The sequence below is a fragment of the Pristis pectinata genome, chromosome 22 (assembly GCF_009764475.1).
Source record: "Pristis pectinata isolate sPriPec2 chromosome 22, sPriPec2.1.pri, whole genome shotgun sequence".
NCBI lineage: Eukaryota > Metazoa > Chordata > Chondrichthyes > Rhinopristiformes > Pristidae > Pristis > Pristis pectinata.
Window position 1 is genome coordinate 456,263 of NC_067426.1, and position 19,907 is coordinate 476,169.

General features: G+C 41.7%; 1 protein-coding gene across 5 annotated transcripts in view; it reads left to right on the plus strand.

Annotated features, from left to right (window-relative positions):
- Window positions 1-19,907, plus strand: part of LOC127581817 (histone-binding protein RBBP4) — a 60,780-nt gene that overhangs the window by 9,016 nt on the left and 31,857 nt on the right. For 3 of the 5 annotated variants that reach the window (XM_052036562.1, XM_052036561.1, XM_052036564.1), the window contains 4 exons: window positions 4,776-4,923; window positions 7,232-7,377; window positions 8,683-8,856; window positions 19,370-19,485. In XM_052036562.1, coding sequence (XP_051892522.1) covers window positions 4,776-4,923; window positions 7,232-7,377; window positions 8,683-8,856; window positions 19,370-19,485 — 584 coding nt within the window. The remainder of the gene's footprint in view (window positions 1-4,775; window positions 4,924-7,231; window positions 7,378-8,682; window positions 8,857-19,369; window positions 19,486-19,907) is intronic. The other 2 variants (XM_052036565.1, XM_052036563.1) reach the window with 1 other exon arrangement.

A 19,907-nucleotide genomic window follows, 5' to 3' on the forward strand; every position in this document is an offset into this window, starting at 1 on the left:
GATAAAGCCACATTTGGAGTACTGCATACAGTTTTGGTCACCCTACTATAGGAAGGATGCCATTAAACTGGCAAATGTGCAAAAAAGATTTACAAGGATGTAACTGGGACTGGAGGGTTTGAGTTGTATGGCGAGGCTGGATTGTCTAGGGCTTTTTTCCCTGGAGCATGGGAGACTGAGGGGGTGACCCTTTAGAGGTTTATAAAATCATGAAGGGCATAAACAAGGTGAATTGCAAAATTCTTTTCCCCAGGCTTGGGGAGTCCAAAACTAGAGGACATAAATTTTAAAGTGAGAGGGGAAAGATTTAAAAATTAACCTGAGGGGCATCTTTTTCCATACAGAGGGTGGTATGTATATGGAATGAGCTGCCAGAGGAAGTGGTAGAGGTGGGGACAGTTATGACATTTAAAGGGTATTTGGATAGTTACATGCATAGGAAAGGTTTAGAGGGATGTTGGCCAAAAGCAGGCAAATGGGATTAGTTTGGTTAGGCGAGTTGGACTGAAGGGCCTGTTTCTGTACTTTTAACTCCATGGCTCTATGTATAGGAAATATGTGATAGTGCTGGAGAGAGTGCAGTGGAAATTCACAAGGATGTTGCTTGGGATAGAGCTGTTCAGTTATGAGGAGAGACCGGAGAAGCTGGGTCTGTGCTCTCTGGAGTGGAGGTCAAGAGGGTATATGATTGATCTGTATAAAATTATAAGGGGAAGAGGTAGGGTAGACTTCTGGAAACTTGTTCCTTTATCAGAGGTAGATAGAGGACATAAGTGTACGGTAAGGAGTAAGATATTTAGAGAGGACATTGGGGATCCTTCACCCAGAGAGTGGTAAATAGGATGCATGCCTGACAGAGCGGTTGAAGCTGGTTTACTGACAGCACTTAAGAATTGTCTAGATGTGTATTTGAATTGCTTAGCCATAAAGCCTATGGACCAAGTGCTAGGAGATGGGATTAATACAGAAGGGTACCCACTGTTCTATTCAGACTAGTTGGGCCAAATGGCCTGTTTTCATGCTGTATGATTCTATAACTGAGTTTAGGGAGCTAAGTAGCTCTTTAATAAAGAGTGGGACCACAAAGGTCTCTGGATTGCTTTTGGTGCCATGAGTTGGTTGAGTATAGGAATAGAGGAGGGTAGGTCAGATGAATGTGTGGCTGAAGGAATGATGCAGAAGAATGGGCTTTGGGTTCCTGGATCATTGGGACAGTTTCTAGGCGAGGTGGGACATGTACAAGTAGGATGGGTTGCACCTTAACTGGAGTGGAACTGACATCCTTGTTGGGAGGTGTTCTTGCACTGTTGGGGAAGGTTTAAACTGAGTTGGCAGGGGAAGGGGGCTCAGTAGTTGCTCAGACGGAGAGGTGCAATCAACCTAGTGAAATGGTTACTAAGTCCAGTAGGCAGAACAATTGAGTAAGTGCGCATGGAACAGTACAGCACAGTATGGGCCCTTTGGCCCACAATGTTGTGCTGACCTATATAAGCCTACTCCATGATCAATCTAACCCTTCCCTCCAACACATCCCATAATCCTCCATTTTTCTAACATCCATGTACCTATCTAAGAGTCTGTTAAATGTCCCTATTGTATCAGCCTCTACCACCACCTCTGGTAGTGCATTCCAGGCACTCACCACTCTGTTTTTTAAAAAAAACTAACTGTGACATCTCACCTAAACTTTCCTCCTCTGACTTTAAACTTGTGTCCTCTGGTATTGGCCATTGCTGCTCTGGGAAAAAGGTGGCTGTCCACTCTATCACTATAAAGGGAATTCAAAGCTAAATTGTATCTATTTTATTGCAAGGAGTGTAACTAGTAAATTTGATGAACTCAAAGCTTTAATTAAGACAAGGACCTACAACACTGAGAGACAATTGAAGGATGGGCAGGACTGTCAACTCAGTATCCTAGGGTATAGAATTTCAGGCAAGACTGGAGTAAAAGGGGAGGAGGCATTGCACTGTTAGTCAAAGGTTACATTACTTCAGTAGAGAGGGAGGATATACTAGAAGGCTTCTCAGATGAAACCATCCAGGTAGAGATTTAAAATATCTTAGTCACATGTACATTGAAACACGCAGTGAAATACATCTTTTGCGTAGTGTGTTCTGGGGGCAGCCAACAAGTGTCGCCATACTTCCGGTGCCAATATAGCATGCCCACAACTTCCTGACTCGTATGTCTTTGGAATGTGGGAGGAAACAGGAGCACCCAGAGGAAACCCACGCAGACACGGGGAGAACGTACAAACTCCTTACAGACAGTGGTCGGAATCAAACCCGGGTCACTGGTGCTGTAATAGCGTTATGCTGACCGCTACACTACCGTGCCTGGATGTCACCATTTTGCTGGAAGGACATTACAGACCTCCCAACAGTCAACAAGAAATAGAGGAACAGATATGTAGGCAGATAGCAGAGAGGTGCAATAAAAATAGGTGGGGTGGTATTACTGGATCTTGCAGAAAGTAGCTGCTCAAGTGGAGGGACTATCAGTTGGGGATCATTTTGGGGATAATGACCATAACTCCGGTTTTACTTTTTAAAAAAAAAATGGACTTGGAGGTTATTCTTTTTTGCCATTTGATTGAAGAATTGCCAATGCATCTTAAATTCATCTGTCTTGGTAGCTTGCTGCCATGTGGAGATGCCTGCACGCCTTGTGTCTGTCCCTGCACAGCTCCAGGCCTTGCTCTCCACATTTTTTTTTTGCCTGACCTCCTGAGTTCCTCCAGCACTTTTTGTGTGTTAGCTTAACTCTACTGTTGTCCAGCAGTCTTCCCGGTCTCGGATCCATCGCTCAAAGATTCTAGATTCTCACTCCCTTTGTATGGAGAAGTGGTTCCTTGCACCCAATGATATAAGGGAGCTGTTCTCCACACAGGGAAGTTTTATTAGGTTCTCTTGCTCTGCACCTTTCTCCCAGAAAAAAATTATCACTTTAATCATCTCAGTTGCCTTGATTAGAACACTCCATAACTTTCTACATGCAAGTAAATTGAAATCCACTCTTTGCAATCTGTTGAGGCACAAGAGACTGCAAGTGGTGGAATCTGGAGCAACAATCAATCTGCTGGAGAAACTCAGTAGGCCGAGCAGCACCTGTGGGAGAAAAGGAGTTGTCAACTGCTAGTAGGGTTTCAACCCAAAACATCAACAATTCCTTTCTTCCAACAGATGCTGCTCAATCTGCTGAGTTCCTCCAGCAGATCATTTGCCATTTGTCCTTGGATTTGAAGCCTTTAAGTCTGGGATCAATCTGTGTTGCATTCCATTAAAAAGCCGATGTATCCTTCCAAAGATTCAGTACTTTGAAAGGGATATGACTAGGGGTTTATACAGTTGACATAACTTTGAAATATGAGCAAACAACTAAGTTTTAATTAATGATTACTGTACTTGGTCTCAGAATTCTATCTGCTGCTTCACAGTTCTAAGCTTCTTGGAGTCATAGTTGTAGTGCTGAACAGCATAGAAACAGGCCCTCTGGCCCAACTTGACCATGCCAAATGTGATGCCTATCTATGCTCATCCCATTTGCCTGCATGAGGCCTGTATTCTTCTAGTCCTTTCCTATTCAAGTACCTGTCCAAATGCCTTTTAAACTTTATGGTATCTCCTCTGCCACTTCCTCTGGCAGTTCGTTCCATATAACCACCACCCTCAGTGTGGAGGAGAAACCTGCTCCTTAGATCTTAAATTTCTCCCTTCTGACCTTGAACCTATGCTCTCTAGTATTAATCTCCCCTAACCTGGGGAAAAGACCGACTGTCTACCCCATCTAGATACTGTTTCTTTCCTTTTGTGGAATATCGGTAGAAGGCAGGTGGAGTTTCAGAACAAATGGTTGCCCTTTTGATGAAGATTGGGAGGAATATCATCTGAGGGTCACGTATGTTTGGAATTCTGCTCTAGAGAATGCTGAGTCATTGAATATATTCACTTAAGCTTGTAAGATCTTTTGTCTATGGATGGTTCTAGGGAACAGGCAAAAAAGTGAAGTAGATGTAAAGATCAGATAAGCTATGGCCATGATTTACAGACCAGGCCTGAGGGGCTTCATGGTCTACTTATTTTTTATATTCTTAGCTGAAGGTTCGTTAAGTACTGTTGCCAGAAGTAAATTGTTGCACCGCTTTCAAAATTTCTATTGTCAGCTTGTATAACAAGCTGCTGCACTTCACGGTAATTCATTGTACACGAGGTAGATTGTTTTGCAGATGCTGGCTAGAGGGAAGTTTGCAAATTTTAAGTAAGAATGTTTTTGTTTTATTCCCAGTTCTGTGTTTTTTCTAATATATAGTTAATTCCTAGTCAAGGTATTGGCTGGGCAATCTGCTCCAGATGTATGCCTCACCACTGTGTTTAGGCATTGCTGAGATGACAGGCTAGTTTCTTTTTTAACATTTCATTCCTTTAGTTGACTATAATTCCCTATTTATCCTTTGTTTCTGTGACCAATAGCAAAAATACAGTAGTGTTGTACCTCACCCAAATCCTAAAAGTATTCTGTTATTTAGTGACGAAGAATGCTGTTGTTTTATGGCCTAATGAAGATTTGCAGTTTATCTAGTGTTAATCTAATGAGAAATATACAGTTTAACAAAGAGAATAAAATTTCAGTGACTGCTTTTATTACAAATAAAACAGTACTTCTGTTTGGTAGGAAATAAATTGTGGGTCAGTGGTAAAATAACAGTAACAGAAGCAGTGTTGTTTTTATGTTGAATTTTTGTTTGCTGTTAATGACAAGTTGTGTTTTTGCAGCAGCCTTTGATGATGCTGTGGAAGAACGTGTCATTAATGAAGAATACAAGATCTGGAAGAAAAATACTCCCTTCTTGTATGACCTGGTTATGACTCACGCTCTGGAATGGCCAAGTCTGACTGCCCAGTGGCTACCTGATGTTTCCAGGTATGGATGTGCTTCAAAGAAGAATAATTGTATAATTTGGTATTAAGCATTGTCCATTTTAAACATAACTACACTGTATGTTTAGATTCCACTTTCTGGCAAAAGGATATGGTAACTGTGTATCTCGTATTCTTTTGGTGACCTTTAATTTTAAGCAGGGGTACTTTTGACCCATTTAACCCATCTATCCATAGTGTGCCCAGTGGGTGATGCATCTACTTCCTCTTAAGGTCACTATCACACAAATCAATCTCGGTCAATTTGATTGATATCAAGAAATGACTGAATACCCAAGAAATAGCAAAGGCTATGGGTCCAGACAGCATCTCAGCTGCTGCACTGATGACCTGTACTTGAAAACCAACCGTGCTTCCAGCCAAGCTGTTCCAATGCAGTTAGAATGCTGGCATCTATCCAACAATGCATAACATTGCACAGATATATCCTGTTTAACTGAATCAGGGCAAATTTAATATAGATAATTACAGTACAACCAGTCTACTCTCCAATAATCTGGTGATTACCAGTTTGGCCAAATGAATTGAAGGACCCAAGAGGGAAATGATATAAACCCTTCAGGTGTCTGCTAATACCCCATCAGAAACATCTCCTCCCCCATCCTCCCAGCAGCCCAACAAACTCCTTTTGTTTCTTTTCCAATTCTGATGAAGGGTCTTGGCCTGAAACATTAGCTCTGTTTCTCTTCCCACAGATGCAGCCTGACCTGAGTATTTCTAGCATTTTCTGTTTTTAATCTCAGATTTCTAGTGTCTGCATTTTTTTTAACTTTCACTGAGTTCTGTACTTGTTCCTTTGGCATTCTCTTCAATACTTAATGTTCTATTCTACCTTCCCCCTCCACCTTTACTGAACATATGAATTAAGAGCACGCCACTTGGTGTCTTGAACCTGCTCTACCAATTACTAAGACAATGGCTGATCTGATTGTAACCTCAACTTCATGTTCCTGTGTACCTGCAGTAATCTTTAGCTCTTTGCTTATTAAGAATCTATCTCTACCTTACAAATATTCAACGAATCTACTCCATTTGCCTTTTCAGGAAGATTTCCAAAGAACTTGTATCCAGCGATATTAAATGTGCAGTCGTGTCCCTTTTCTCCAAAATGTGTGTCGGTTAATGCCTCTCTATCATAACCCTCCTTGCCTTTATCCACTGCACTTTGTGTTTTTATAGGTATATGTGAACTCTAAAACAATTGCTGTATTCTTTGCAATCTGCTCCTGTCTAACAGCATACTATTTTAATATTACTATTTAACATTCCTGTCCCTTTTTTTTGTTGTTCCATACTGGTCTGTTCTCCTCCCCAATGAATCTCCTTGCCATAGCATTGGTCCTAGTCTTGTTCAGGTGAAATCTGTTACTCTTGAATGTATTGGGTGGCACAGTGGTGGAGCTAGTAAAGCCACTGCCTCTCAATGCTAGAGATCTGGATTCTCTCCTGATCTTGGGTGCTGTCTGTGTAGAGTTTGCAAGTTCTTCCTTTGACCCTGTGGGTTTCCTAGTGCTCCAGTTTACTCCCGAATATGTTCAGGTTGGTAGGTTAATTGGCCACTGTAAGTTGCCTATAGTGTCGTAGGTTAGTGGTAGAATCTGCAGGGAGTCGATGAGAATGTGAGGAGAAAAATAAATGGGATTAAGGTTATTGTGGATTCTGGGCCGAGGGGCGTATTTCTGTACTGTATCTCTATACTCTGAGATGTAGAACTTTACAGATATAGTCCTGGTCCTCCAAGAAACTGAAGCCTTCCTACAGCATGCCTTCAGACATGCATTCAGCTGCCTGATCTTTCTGTTTCTGCTTATACATAGCATTGGGAACCCACTACACTCTTTCAATGACCACCACATTGGCCTGAGACGCAACTCATTTTTAGATTCTCTTGCTGTTTGCTCCTGGGAAGCTTTACTACAATCCTCATTGAGTGAGAGTTGATTCCCTGGTTTGCTGGTGATGATGGCATGAGTAATATGCCTGGCTAAGAGGTACCAGCTTATGTGGAATACAAATCTGCTATGGTGGCCTGCAGCACCTCATGGATGCCCAATCTTGAGCTGCAGGAGCTGTTCAGAATCTATTTAGTTGTACCCCTATGAAGGAAGTTTGGAAAAGGTTTGTTTATAGTCTTTCACACCTGCCCAAGCCACCTTGTAGGCAGCAAAACTGGTTCAAGGTAGGGGTGGTACATTTGCAGCATGCTTTTTATTTCATGGGACATTTTTCTATATTAACGAAGACTTCATTTTCTTGGATAATCTAGTAATTTAATATTTAATGATCTACAGACCTGAGGGGAAGGACTACAGTGTTCACAGGTTGGTCCTGGGAACCCATACATCTGATGAGCAAAACCATTTAGTCATTGCCAGTGTTCAACTTCCAAACGATGATGCGCAGTTTGATGCTTCCCATTATGATAGCGAGAAGGGAGGTAAGATTTATCCTTTCTAAGTGCAAAGTATTTTTGATGTGCATAGGTAGACTTCAAATATTTTCCTTGTTTGGAGTTTTGTGATATTGGGGATGTGTATTTGTGCAACCTGCAGTTTGGCTCTTTCACAGAATAATGTAAGGAAGTTTTCCACCAGTTTGGTTCCTTTGCATGGCTATCCAACTAAGAAATATAGCCAAAGACCATGTATTAAGTGTGCCAAGTTATAAGGACCTATTTAAAAGTGATTCCCCACACCTTTTCCATCGCTGCTTTTTGTCATGTTTTCGGTGAAAATTCCCCTGCCGGCACTTCATGGAGCAGATTCGATGGGCCAAATGGCCTACTTCTGCTCCTTTGTCTTGTGATCTTCACTGGCTGTTAAGTTGGCTGTTAAATGTGAGTCTAGGGATGCCAATTTCAGGTTGGTCTAATCTGGTTAGAGGCTTTGAATTGCACAGCATGGAAGCCAGCTCAACTCATCCATGCCAACCAAGATATCTATGCAAGCAAATCCCATCTGCCTGCGTTTGGCTCTTATCCCTCTAAACCTTTTCTATCCATGTACTTGTCTAAATGTCTTTTAAACATTGTAATTATACCCGCCTCTACCACTTCCTTTGGCAGCTCATTTCTTACACTTGCCACCCTCTGTGTGGAAAAAGTTTCCCCTCTGGTCTCTTTTTAAAACTTCCCCCTCTCACCTTAAATCTATGTCCTCTCTAATTTTAGACTCCCCTACCCTGGGGGGGGGGGGGGGGGAACTGTCACCATCCACCTTATCTATGCTTGTGACTTTATAAACCTCTATAAGGTCACCTCTCAGCCTCCTCTGCTTCAGGGGAAAAAGTCCCAGGCTAACCAGCTTCTTCACCTAATAATCACAAACATGCAATGAATAGGCATTAGGATAGAATTAGGAAACCAAGGCTGAACATGGGGCTTATCCTAACATGTCTCAAGACCTCATATACTTTTAGCAGAAAGTGTGTGGGAAAACTGTTAGTTTTCCACCCAACAAAAAGTCATGACATATTAGCTCAGCCCTTTGCTTCATTGAATGCCTTTTTTTTTTAGTGTGTCACAGTATATTGATACACTTCAAAACTCAAAGGTATAGTTTGTGAAATTAATTGTTCGAAGTATCACAGATTAATGTCTGCATACCATCTTGAGCATTTAAAAATTATTCTTTTTACTATCAGAATATCTTGGAAGTTCAAAGGAACCTCTGATTTTATATTTGTTAAGTTTGATGAACTAGCTACGCTGACCTTTTCTGTTTGCACATTGTTTCTTTTGCAGAATTTGGTGGATTTGGTTCTGTTAGTGGAAAAATAGAAATTGAAATTAAAATAAACCATGAAGGGGAAGTAAATCGTGCTCGCTACATGCCTCAGAATCCTTGTATTATTGCCACAAAGACTCCCTCCAGTGATGTGTTGGTCTTTGATTATACAAAACATCCTTCCAAACCAGGTAAATATTATAAACTATGGGGCAATGTGTCTTTTAATCCCATCAGCTTTATGAATTTAATTTCCAGCAGCATCTTTAGGGAAAGGGCAAAACCAAATATTATTGCTGAGACAGAACATACTGCTTTGGTTCACAGTTGAGAGATTTGTGTTTCAAAGGAATCCAAGTTGAATAAATAGGCTGAAAGTTAGTGGTCTGATCTTGTATTGTGAATTGTCTTCTATGATCCTTGTAGGCAGCGAGTATCAGATTATTACCTCTTCAGCTGTCTACCTTATCTGAACTTCTCTTGATCTTGTACACCCCATATAAAATTCCAGTATACAGTGGCATGCAAAAGTTTGGGCACCCCTGGCCAAAATTTCTGTTACTGTGAATAGTTAAGTGAGTAGAAGATGAACTGATCTCAAAGTCATAAAGTTAAAAAATGAAACATCCTTTTCAACACTTTAAGCAAGATTAGTGTATTATTTTTGTTTTGTACAGTTTTAGAGTGGTGGGGAAAAAAAGGAAAGGAGCACCATGCAAAAGTTTGGGCACCCCAAGAGATTGGAGCTCTCAGATAACTTTTACCAAAGGTCTCAGACCTTCATTAACTTGTTAGGGCTATGGCTTGTTCACAGTCATCATTAGGAAAGGCCAGCTGATGCAAATTTCAAAACTTTATAAATACCCTGACTCCTCAAACCTTGTGCCGACAATCAGCAGCCATGGGCTCCTCTAAGCAGCTGCCTAGCACTTTGAAAATTAAAATAAATGATGCCAACAAAGCAGGAGAAGGCTATAAGAAGATTGCCAAGTGTTTTCAGGTAGCCTTTTCCTCAGTTCGTAATGTAATTAAGAAATGGCAGTTAACAGGAACGGTGGAGGTCAAGTTGAGGTCTGGAAGACCAAGAAAACTTTCCGAGAGAACTGCTCGTAGATTGCTAGAAAGGCAAATCAAAACCCCCGTTTGACTGCAAAAGACCTTCAGGAAGATTTAGCAGACTCTGGCATGGTGGTGCACTGTTCTATTGTGCAGCGACACCTGCACAAGTATGAACTTCATGGAAGAGTCATCAGAAGAAAACCTTTCCTGCATCCTCACCACAAAATTCAGCGTCAGAAGTTTGAAAAGGAACATCTAACCAAGCCTAATGCATTTTGGAAACAAGTCCTGTGGACTGATGAAGTTAAAGTAGAACTTTTTGGCCGCAATGAGTAAGGGTATATTTGGAGAAAAAAAGGTGCAGAATTTCATGAAAAGAACACCTCTCCAACTGTAAAGCACGGGGGTGGACCAGTCATGCTTTGGGCTTGTGTTGCAGCCAGTGGCACGGGGAACATTCCTCTGCTAGAGGAAAGAATGAATTCAATTAAATACCAGCAAATTCTGGAAGCAAATATCATACCGTCTGTAAATTAAAAAAAAGCTGGGGATGAAAAGAGGATGGCTTCTAAACAGGATAACGATTCCTAAACACCTCAAAATCCACAATGGACTACCTCAAGAGGCACAAGCTTGAAGGTTTTGCCATGGCCCTCACAGTCCCCCGACCTAAACATCATCGAAAATCTGTGGATAGACCTCAAAAGAGCAATGAATGCAAGATGGCCCAAGAATCTCACAGAACTAGAAGCCTTTTGCAAGGAAGAATGGGTGAAAATCCCACAAAGAAGAATTGAAAGACTCTTAGCTGGCTACAGAAAGTGTTTACAAGCCAATGAGAGAGAATGCAATACTTGATCTCCTATTAGGGAACCAGGCAGGTCAGGTGACAGAAGTATGTGTAGGTGAGCATTTTGGGTCCAGTGACCATAATGCAATTAGTTTCAAGATAATTATGGATAAGGATAGGTCTGGTCCTTGAGTGGAGGTTCTAAATTGGAGAAAGGCCAATTTTGTGGAAATGAGAAAGGATCTAGGTAGGGTGGATTGGGATAAGTTATTTTCTGGCAAGGATGTGCTCAGTAAATGGAAGGCCTTCAAAGATGAAATTTTGAGAGTGCAGAGTTTGTATGTTCCTGTCAGGATTAAAGGCAAGGGTAACAAGCATAGGGAACCTTGGTTTTCAAGGGATATTGGTGAGCTGGTTAAGAAAAAGAGAGAGGTGTATAGCAGGTATAGGCAACTAGGAACAAATGAGGTACTTGAAGAGTATAGGAAATGTAAGAAAATACTAAAAAAAAGGAAATCAGGAAGGCAAAAAGAAGACATGAGGCTGCTTTGGCAGATAATGTGAAGGTAAACCCAAAGGGTTTCTACAGGTATATTAAGAGCAAAAGGATAGTAAGAGACAGAATTGGTCCCCTAGAAGATCAGAGTGGTCGTATGTGTGTGGAGCCGCAGGAGATGGGGGAGGTCTTAAACAGTTTTTTTGCATCAGTATTTACTCAGGAAACTGGCACCGTGGATATGGAAGGAAGGGAAACAAGCACTAGTGTCATGGAACATACAGAGAGTAAAAAGGAGGAGGTACTTGATGCTTTACAGCGAATAAAGGTAGATAAATCCCCAGGGCCTGACAAGATATTTCCTCAGGCCTTGAGAAAGACTGGTGTAGAAATTGCAGGGGCCCTGGCAGATATATTTAAAATGTCCTTAGCCATGGGTGCGGTGCCAGAGGACTGGAGGATAGCTCATGTTGTTCCATTGTTTAAGAAAGGCTCGAAGAGTAAACCAGGTAATTACAGGACAGGGAGCCTGACATCAGTAGTGGGTAAATTATTGGAGGGTGTTCTGAGAGATCAGATATACAAATATTAGGACAGCCAAGGGCTGATTAAGGATAGTCAGCATGGCTTTGTGCGTGGCAGATCGTGTTTAACGAATCTTGTGGAGTTTTTTTGAGGAGGTCACTAAGAAAGTAGATGAAGGTAAGGCTGTGGATGTTGTCTACATGGACTTTAGTAAGGCCTTTGACAAGGTCCCACATGGGAGATTAGTTCAGAAGGTTCAGTCAATGGGTATCCATGGAAAGGTTGTAAACTGGATTCAAAATTGGCTGACTGGGAGAAGACAGAGTGGTTGTGGATGGTAGTTTCTCAGATTGGAGGCCTGTGACTAGTGGTGTGCCTCAGGGATCTGTGTTGGGGCCATTGTTGTTTGTTGTATACATCAATGATCTAGAAGATAATGTGGTAAATTGGATTAGTAAGTTTGCGGATGACACTAAGATTGGAGGTGTAGTGGACAGTGAGGAAGGCTTTTAAAGCTTGCAGAGGGATCTGGACCAAATGGAAAAATTGTCCAGAAAATGGCAGATGGAATTTAATGCAGATAAGTGTGAGGTGTTGCATTTTGGAAAGACAAATCAAGGGAGGAACAAAGGGATCTGGGAGTTCAGATACATAATTCCCTGAAAGTAGAGTCGCAGGTAGACAGGGTTGTAAGAAAGGCTTTTGGCATCCTGGCATTCTTAAATCAAAGTATTGAGTATAGGAGTTGGAATGTTTTGGTGAGGTTGTATAAGTCATTGGTGAGACCAAATTTAGAATATTGTGTGCAGTTCTGGTCGCTGAACTACAGGAAGGATGTCAGTAAGACTGAAAGAGTGCAAAGGAGATTTATAAGAATGTTGCCGGGTCTTCAGGAATTGAGTTACAGGGAAAGATTGAGCATGTTAGGACTTTATTCCTTGGAGCGGAGAAGAATGAGGGGAGATATGATGGAGGTTTACAAAATGATGAGGGGCATAGACAGAGTTAATGCAAGTAGGCTCTTTCCACCTAGATTAGGAGAGATAAGTACAAGAGGACATGGCTTTCGGGTGAAAGGGGAAAGGTTTGGGGGAACATTAGGGGGAACTTCACTCAGAGTGGTGGGAGTGTGGAATGGGCTGCCGTCTGATGTGGTAAATGCGGGCTCGCTCTTAACTTTTAAGAGTAAATTGGATAGATACATGGACAAGAGAGGTCTGGAGGGGTATGGGCTGGGGGCAGGTAAATGGAACTAGCAGAATAATGTTTCGGCACAGACTAGAAGGGCCAAATGGCCTGTTTTCTGTGCTGTAGTTTTCTATGGTTCTATGATACTTGCCAAAGGGGGTGTTACTGACCGTGCAGGGTGCCCAAACTTTTGCTTCGGGCCCTTTTCCTTTTTTATGTTGAAACTGTAAAAGATGGAAATAAAAAAGTAATCTTGCTTAAGATATTAAAGATATGTGTCATCTTTAACTTTATGCCTTTGGAAATCAGGTCATCTTTTACTCGCTTAACTATTCACAGCAACAGAAATTTTGACCAGGGGTGCCCAAACTTTTGCATGCCACTGTATCTTCTTTACAGGAACTTTCACAAGCTACTTAAAATGTGATGACAAGAAGTGGATATAATTACTTAATTATTAGTCTAACACAGATTTCTAAAAGTTCAGCATAATCTCTCCCTTTTTGTACTCTGTCAAAGGTCCATTCAACTCTTGGGTCATAGAGTAATGCAGCATGGAAACGGGCCCTTTGGCCCAACTTGTCCATGCCAACTGTGGTGGCCACCAAGCTAGTCCCATTTGGCCATATCATTTTTAAACCTTTCCTATCCATGTACCTATCCAAATATATTTTAAATATTACTTTTGTAGCTGCCTCAACCAGATGCATTTCACTGTGTGTTTCGATGTACATGTGACTAATAAAGATACCTTTGAGTCATAGAGCAATATAGCACGGATACAAGCCCTTTGGCCCAACCAGTCCATGCCGACCACAGTGCCCACCCAGCTAGTCCCAATTTTCTGTGTTCGGCCCATATCCCTCTAAGCCCTTCCCCTCCATGTACCTATCCAAATGCTTCTTAAATTACACCATTGCATCTGCCTCAACCACTTCCTCTGGCAGCTCATTCCATATACTCACCACCCTCAGCAGCCTCTCAGGTCCCTTTTAAATCTTTCCCCTCTCACTCTAAACCTATGCACTCTAGTTTTGGACTCCCCTACCCTGGGGAAAGGACTGTTACCATCCACCTTATCTCTGCCTCTTATGATTTTTAAGGTCGCCCCTCATTCTCCTACGTTCCAAGAAATAAAGACCCAGCCTGGCCAACCTCTCCCTATAACCCAGGCCCTCGAGTCCTGGCAACATCCTCGTAAATCTTTTCTGCACTCTTTGCAGTTTAACCACATCTTTCCTATAACAGGGCGACCAAAACTGTACACAGTGCTCCAAGTGCAGCCTTACCAATGACTTATAACTGCAATGTGGTGTCCCAACTCCTGTACTCAATGCCTTGACTGATGAAGGCCAGTGTGTTAAATGTTTTTTTTCACCACTCTGTCCACCTGTAATACTGCTTTCAAGGAACTATGCACATGTATTCCTTGGTCCTTCTGTTCCATTGCACTCCTTTGTGCCTTACCAATCACAGTATAAGTCCTACACTGGTTTGACTTTCCAAAATGTATCACCTCACACTTATCTGTATTGAAATCCATTTGCCGCTCCTCGGCCCACTTCCCTAACTGATCAAGGTCCCCCTCTGATCTACGATAACCTTCTTCACTGTCAACATCTAATTCTTACCTTATCTCTTATCTCATTCTATGTACTCACCACCCTCTGCACGAAGAAGTTGCCCCTCTAGTCCCTTTTAAATCTTTCACCTCTCACCTTAAATCTATGCCTGCTAGTTTTTGGTTCTACTTCCCTAGAAAAAAGACTGTTCACCCTATTTATGCCCCTCATGATTTTATACATGTCTATAAAGTCACCTCTCAATCTCCTACGTTCCAAGGAATAAAGTCCTAGCCTGCCCAACCTCTCCCTATAACTCAATCCCTCAAGTCCTGGTGGCATCCTCAAATCTTCTCTGCACTGTTTCCAGTTTAATGATGTCTGTCTTAAAACAGGGTGACCTAAACCTGTATACACTACTAGTGTAGTCTCACCAACGTCTTGCAACATAGTGTCTTAACTCCTATACTCAATGCCCTGACTGATAAAGGCCAGCGTGCCAAATGCTACCTTCACCTCCCTGTCACTTGATAATAGTCAAGTGTGTGAAACAAAAGAAGCATTGAGTTCTAATATTGAATGATGGTATAGGTTTAGACCACAAAAATTGGTAATGACCTGATATTCGCTGCCTACAAAGGTGTTGGAAGTGGAGGCTACTAGTAATTTCAAAATCAAAGTGGATGGGCACTGGAAGAAATAAAGTTGCAGGGCTGTGGGAAGTCAGACTGATGTGATTGCTCTACACAGTGTACTTGATTGCCACGTGGCTGCCTTCTTTGCAGTAATGATTCTGACCTTGCAATTGGAATAGCCATTATTTATCCATGTAAACTGACTAATTTTTGATTTGACTATTTGAGACTAAATAAAAGTGCATTTCGCTGACATCTGCAAAACACACTGCAGGAACAAAACCAATACTTCAAATGCTTATGCCCTTTCAATTTTGTGTCATTCCACCCTAATTTGCACTTCAGGCTGAGCGGAAAAGTGCAGAGCCTCATTATATATGCAATTTGAGCAATTTTCCTCCTATTTGGTCATTGGGTACGGTGGTGGTGATGTGGTTTAATTACTGGACTGGTAATTGAAACACCTGGACTAATGATGCAGAGACCTGGGTTCAGATCCCAATGTAGCAGGTATGGGCTTTAAATTCTTTTAATAGGCTGGAATTTGTGCAGGTTGGAGAGGGGTGGTATGGATGGGAATAACTAGTCTTAGTGATAGAATCATACAGCACAGAAATGGGCCAATGTGTCCATGCCAACCATGGTGCCTATCTACGCTATTCCTTTGCTCGCATTACACCTGTATCCCTCTGTCTTTCCTATCCAGGTACCTGTTGAAACACCTTTTAAACATTGTAATTATATCTATCTCTACCAGCCCCTTGCAGCTTGTTCCAGATATTCACCACCTTATTTGTGGAAAAATTTACCCCTCTGATCTCTCTTAAATTTCTCCCTCTCACCTTAAACCTGTGCCCTCTAGTTCAAGACTCCTCTGTCTGAGGGAAAGAGATTCTGACTATCCTGTCTATGCCTCTGTGATTTTATAAGGTCATTCTTCAGCCTTCTATGTTCCATTGAGAATAAACAAAAATGAGTACAGCCCTCCATTCCAGGTAACATTCTGGTGAATCTCTTCTGCACTCTCTCCATTGTTATCATATCCTTCCTGTAGTGTGGTAACTAGAACTGGACAAAGTACTCCAAGTGCAGTTTAACCAATATTTTGTACAGCTACAACATAATGTCCCACTCATAGACAATGCCTTGGAGGCAAGCACAACAAGTGCATTTTTCACTACTTGTCTACCTGTGTCACCACTTTCAGTGAGCTATGGACCTGCACCACAAGGTCCCTGCCATTTTTTATGTCCTACCCAAATTTAACTTCCCAAAGTGTTTTACCTCACACTTACCTGGATTAAATTCTATCTGTCACTGCTTCACCCAACTTTCCAGCTGATCTGTATCACACTGTATCTTTGGCCAATCTTTGCTATCTAATTCTACCAACTTTTGAGTTGTCTGCAAACAGACTAATCATACCACCTGCATTTAAGTCATATATATATATATATTACAAGAGGGTTTTGGCATTGATCCCTGCAGTATGCCACTTTGTTATAGATTTCTAGTCAGAAAAATGCCCATCCACCACTGCCATCTATTTCCTATTACCAAGCTACTTTTGGATCCATTTTGCAATATACCTCTGGCCCCTTATGCCTTAACTTTCTGAACTAGCTGACCATGCAGGACCATGTCAAAAACCTTACTAAAGTGCATGTAAACCACATCTACCACTTTCATTAATGTTATTAATAACTTCCTCAAAAAAAACCACAATCATTTGTGAGACATGATCTCCCCTGCACAAAACCAAGCTGACTCTTAAATCAGTCCCCGCCTTTCCAAGTGAACATAAATCGTGTCCCTCAACCTTCAACAACTTCTCTATCATAATTGTAAGGATCGCTGGTCTTTAGCTTCTAGGCTTATCCCTACTGCCCTTTTTGAACAAGGGGACAACATTAGCTGTCCTTCAGTCTTGTACCTCACCTATGGCTAACAAATGTGCAAAAATCTCATGATTGATGTCCATGACGTCTACTGGATTTCTGTAAAAATCCTTCTGGTTCACTCATTTCCTTGAGGGCATGGAATTGGCCATTCTCACCTGGTCTGGCCACCATATGACTTCAGACCCATCCCATGTGGTGAATTCATGAATGTTTGAAGTGGCCTAGCAAGCCACTCGATTATACTATTGCTGTAGTATTCAAATAGAGAAAGAAAAATACCACATAGCCCCTTCATGTCGACTTGGGCACTGAACGTGACTATGGTAAAGTCATTCCCAGCCCAGTCTGTCTTGCAAAGTTTGCCTCTAGTATCTGAGAACTGGTGTTTAAATTGGAGAGCTGCCTCATAGGTTAGTATGCCAGTGCCTTTCATTATACTTGTTTCACTGGCAGGACAAACCCATCTGATATGGTAACAGTGGTGTACAGATGGGTAGGAGTAACTCTAGGGGATCCTCAGTATTGAGTTTAAGTCCCAAATGTAGGTAAGGAAACTTCATCCTAATTACCACCTACTGTCTTCCCTTGGGTATGAATCAGTGCTCATCCACATTAGACAGCACTTGGAAGAAAGTTGAAAGAATCAATGATTGTACAGAATGTACTCTGGGTGAACAATGTCCATCATCAAATGTGTTTTGGTAGCACCACACCAGACCAAGCTCGTGGGTCCTGAAGGACATAGCTGCCAGACTGGCACTGCAGCATGTATTGAGTGAACCATGAGGATAAACTTACTTGACCTAACCCTCACTGCTTCACCTATCCTTAATAGCATTGGTAGAAGTGACCACTACTCCTCTGGTGGAAATAGTTCCTTCTTCCTACTAAGGATACCCACTATTGAGCTAAGTGGAATAGACTCAGAACAGATCTGACAGCTTAAAACTGGGCATCTATCAGGTGCTGTGGACCATCAGCAGCAGAAATGTATATGCCACATATAAACTCATGGTCCAGCATATCACTCACTTTAGCATTATTTTCAAATTGAAGGATCAACCCTAGTTCAATGAGGAATGCAGAAGGATGTGCCAAGAGCACCACCAGGCATACTTAAAAATGATGTGATGGCAGCCTAGGGAAGCTGCAGTACAGGACTACATGCAGCTGATTTGACTCTCTGCCCATTTGGATTTCTCAAGGATCGTTCATCTCCTGACCTCATCACAGCTTTGATCCAAGCTACCCTGGCAAAGCTGAAGTCAAATGGGCAAGAAAGGCAAAACACTCCCACAGAAGACATTTGGGCAGCTACATGGATAGGAAAGGTTTAGAGGGATATGGGGCAAATGGGATTAGTTTAGATTGGCATCTTGGATGCCATGGACAAGTGCTGACCAAAAGGCCTGTTTTTGTGCTGGATTATCCTGTGACTCCAGTGATTAGGGTTGCGCTTTGCACAAAAGAAAATAGTCGTTGTCAGGGCAATGACCTAACGTCTTCAACTGGTTCATCATAGTTTTGAAGTGGGGATGCTCACTGATAGCACAATGTTCAATTCCATTCTCAACTCCTCAGCAAATGAAGCAGTCCATGCTTGTATGTAGTAAGACCTAGATAATGTTCAGGCTTGGGCTGATAAGTAGCAAATAACATTTGTGCCATAAAATTGACAAGCAATGACCATCTCAAAAAAGAGAGTTTAACTGGCATTGGTATTGTCTGGTTCTCCAATATTATGGTGGGGGAGCAGGATGGTCATAAAACTTGGCTGGATCAGCCAAATAAGTACTGTGACAACAACTGCATTTCAAAGGCTGGGTATCCAACAGTGAGTAACTCACCTGACACCAAGACTTTTCCACTATCTTCAAGGCACAACTCGAGGGCATGATGGACTGCTTTCCACTTAACTAGGTGTATCCAACTTCAACAGCACTCAAGCTTGCCAAGCAGCCACTTAATGGACATTCCATTTGCCAGCCTAAACATTTCATTGCCTCCACCAACAACACACTAACTGCAGTGTGTGCCATCTACAGAATGCACTGTGGATACTTGGGCTACTCTGACAGTACCTCCCAAAATCATGACCTCTACCACCCAGGCGAACGTAGACAGCAGTTGCATGAAAACATTACCATTTGTGGTTTGCCCCCCCCCCCCCCCCCCCCCCCAAGTCATCCTGTCTTGGAAATGTGTTGCTGGTCTTTCATCGCTGCTGGGTCTAAATCATAGAAATTTCAGCACCATGGGAGTAACTTCAGAAGATGCAAGAAGGTGTTTTGTAACCACCATTGCATCATGGGCAGTCAATGCAGCTCTTGCTCATAAATATTCTGTTTGACTAGATGAGTAATATTTCCAACAATTACATTTTTCAAATAGATAGAACTCTGAAACTAAATTTGACAATTCATCTTTGCTGTACTCCCTAAAATTAGAAAGCTTTCTCATTCTTAAAGATGCTAAAACTTCAGTACTTACTAGTGAATATATCAGAATTTTGCATTTTGACACATTTAACTTGTTTACCACCACACAGATCCTTCTGGTGAATGCAATCCAGATCTTCGGTTGCGAGGACATCAGAAGGAAGGTTATGGGCTTTCTTGGAATCCAAATCTTAGTGGCCATTTACTTAGTGCTTCGGATGATCATGCAAGTATTGTGTTGTCACTTTGGTTTATGGAGAATGAAAGGTGTATTCAATTAACAATATTGCTTTGAGTAAGCTATTAGTAAAGATTGCTACCACAGCGAGTGCTTCACACTAATCATTTAGATGCATTTGTGGAGGTTGCACAAGCGTATTGGGGAGAAGGGAATAGATTTCTGTGGTGACAGATATTGATAAGGAATTTTGGGAGGGATTTGAGAGGAGCATAAATGCTGGCATAAGTTGATTTGAGTAAAGTTTTCGTGCTGAATGTTCCATATAATTGTACAATTTAATTGTTAGCTGATAATTCCTGCCTAAATAATGTTGCTCCTCTTATCGTACAATTGGATAACTACAGAACTATTTCATGTGAGGAGCCATGGATAAATCATGGTAAATGTGAAATTGGTAGTTCCATGTA